General features: G+C 67.7%; 1 protein-coding gene across 1 annotated transcript in view; it reads left to right on the top strand.

The window, feature by feature from the left end:
* Positions 1 to 1,428: 1,428 nt before the first annotated feature.
* Positions 1,429 to 2,353, top strand: part of SYT8 (synaptotagmin VIII) — a 5,257-nt gene continuing 4,332 nt past the window's right edge. Inside the window, 1 exon segment of the mRNA XM_010828344.1 lies at positions 1,429 to 1,533. Coding sequence (XP_010826646.1) covers positions 1,429 to 1,533 — 105 coding nt within the window.

Genomic DNA, 2,353 nt, shown 5'->3' with positions numbered 1-2,353 from the left:
CGCTCTTCCGATCTCCCCAGAGCCACACGTGGCCAGCTGGGACACACGTGTGCCCACGCCTGCACACGCATCCCATCTGTGCTGTCCCCAAAGCGGCCTTGGCACCTGGGCCCAGTGTCCCGGAAGTCCTGCCCAACGAGCCCTGCGGGCTGGCTAAGCATTACCCAGCCCCACGTCCGGCCGTGGGTTGATAATGGGTTGGGAGACACCCTGACCTGGGTGGGCCTGTCGGAGCTTGACCCGGGGAGGGACCAGACCCGGAGTGACTGGACCAGATAAACTGGCCAGAGCAGAGTGGAGCTCCGATGACCTGCCCTGCTGGGCCCACTGAAGCAGGAGGCACGGAGGGCAGAGTGGAGCAGGACTTCCACCCGCCGCCTCCACAGCCAGGGCCAGAGGCTCGAATACAGTGGCCTCCAGAAGGCTCCCCGGGCTCTGGAAACCAGCAACGGAAGGGCCGACAGGCCCGGGCAGTCCCCAGGGAGGGCGCCTGGCCCCGCTCACTTTGCTGGGTGCCAAGCGCCCCCGGGTTCAGCTCCAGCGGACCCAGAAAGTTGCTCGCCTCCAAACCCAGGCGTCCTCCTGACTAGGAACACATCCCCCGGGTGTAGACAAACCTCATGCAGCCCGATCTCTCCACTGTCCCACCTGAAGGTCAGCCCAGAGGGCCACCGCCACCCCCGGCAGGACCTTTGGGAGGACCTGCGATGCCCCAGGGGAGTCCTGCGGGTGGGGGCCTGGGAGGGGCCCTCCTCCCAAGGGAGTTTCCTGGCCCCTGAGGGCCAGCAGTTCCGGCCCTGAGGTGGGGCTCCCCGAAGCCCTGCCTCCCACACCCCGCCACCCCCCAACCCCACCCCAAGCAGAGTTTCCAGCCACTGGAGGCTGAGCAAAGCCGCGCGCTCGGGCACTGTCTTCCAGCGCCCAGGGCCGAGGGGGAGGCCGGGAGGCCAGACGTCAGGTGAGAGTGTGTGGAGGCCGGGTGGGCCTGCCGCCCCCCGAAGTCCGGGGGAATCCTGTTCTTCTGGAAGGAGGTCCACAGAAACTTTGTTTCCGGGAAGAATCAAGCATTCCAGTTAGACCAAAGGTGGAGGGGTCAGTCAGCGCAGCTTCGGTAGGTGCCCGGCCCCAGGTCGACAGGGAGGCCCTCCCCCAGGGACGGCGGGCGTGCCCCACTGGGGGAGGACACAGCGTGGAGCCCAGCGTCGCTCCTGCGGGTCCCAGGGCCCGGAGTGACGGGGAAGGCTTCCTGGAGGAGGGGGCTCACTCAGGTCTCCGAGGCCAAGCAGGATGGGGAGGGGGCGGCAGTGGGAAGGTCATGGAGCAGGAGGAAAGCTTGGCAGCTGGGGGAGCAAACGGACCTGTGCCGGGAGGTGGGGAGCAGGATGCACACTGCCCGGAGGGAGAGAGCAGGGTGGCCTGCAGGGAGCCATGGAGGGGGTGGCGGGGGCTGAGACGCCGCTGAGACACCAGCCCCCGCTTCCTGGGAAAAGCGGCCTCAGCACCCGGAGGTTTTCCCCAGCAGGGCCGCAGAAGGTACACTCCAGGAGGAACTTCCTGCCTCCTGAGTGGCTGGTCGGGGGTTGGGGGGGGCACTGCCCAGGCAGAGAGGGCATCCAGAGGCCGATGCGGGGACAGGGAGGGCTGAGCAGGGCCCATGGGGCCGCCCCTGGGCCACCTGCCCTCCTGGGGCCCCCACAAGCGCACCCCAGGACCCCAGGCCTGGACACAGGCTGGCGGCCCAGCCCGGCCGGTGGAGCTGACGGCGCCACCTGGTGGCCGCACGCAGGCCGGAACCTTAACCACCGCTGGAACCGGGCAGTCCAGGGGGACCCTGAGCCTGCCCAGGCCTCAGGGCCCCCATCGCTCATGGCCGGTGTGCCCAGGGGCCCGCAGTCCTCTCGGGTCTGCTCCCAGGCCCCTCTTGTGGTTCTGGGACTCCCCTTTCTTCAAATCCCGGCGGTTCGAGGTTCATGGCTCTCCGGTCAAACAGGAGGAGGACACCAGCCAAGCAGGGTGCGGGGAGGGCACACGCATGAACACTCACGAGTATGCACATGCACCCACACACACACACAGGTACACACACAGATGGGAATTCTGGGCTGACAATGACCACCAACCCCGTATTCTCAACCATGAGAATCACGAAGGAAGCTGTCTTAACCCCAGGACGCACTTTGGCTCTGACATTTCAGCAGGTAAAGGTGGGCTTTCAGCCCCACGTGGGAGCTGGGACTCCACGTCGACCGCAGGGCTGCTCCAGGGGCCTGCGGGCCTGCGGGCCTGCGGCTCTGGCCAGCCCACCCAGGGCACTCCACCAGCCGGCACAGGAGCGGTCAGAGGGGCCGCCCGG

This window comes from Bison bison, unplaced genomic scaffold (genome assembly GCF_000754665.1).
Source record: "Bison bison bison isolate TAMUID 2011002044 unplaced genomic scaffold, Bison_UMD1.0 scf7180017858560, whole genome shotgun sequence".
Lineage (NCBI taxonomy): Eukaryota > Metazoa > Chordata > Mammalia > Artiodactyla > Bovidae > Bison > Bison bison.
The sequence above is the reverse complement of the archived record's forward strand: the minus strand, read 5'-3'. Positions and strand labels throughout refer to the sequence as shown.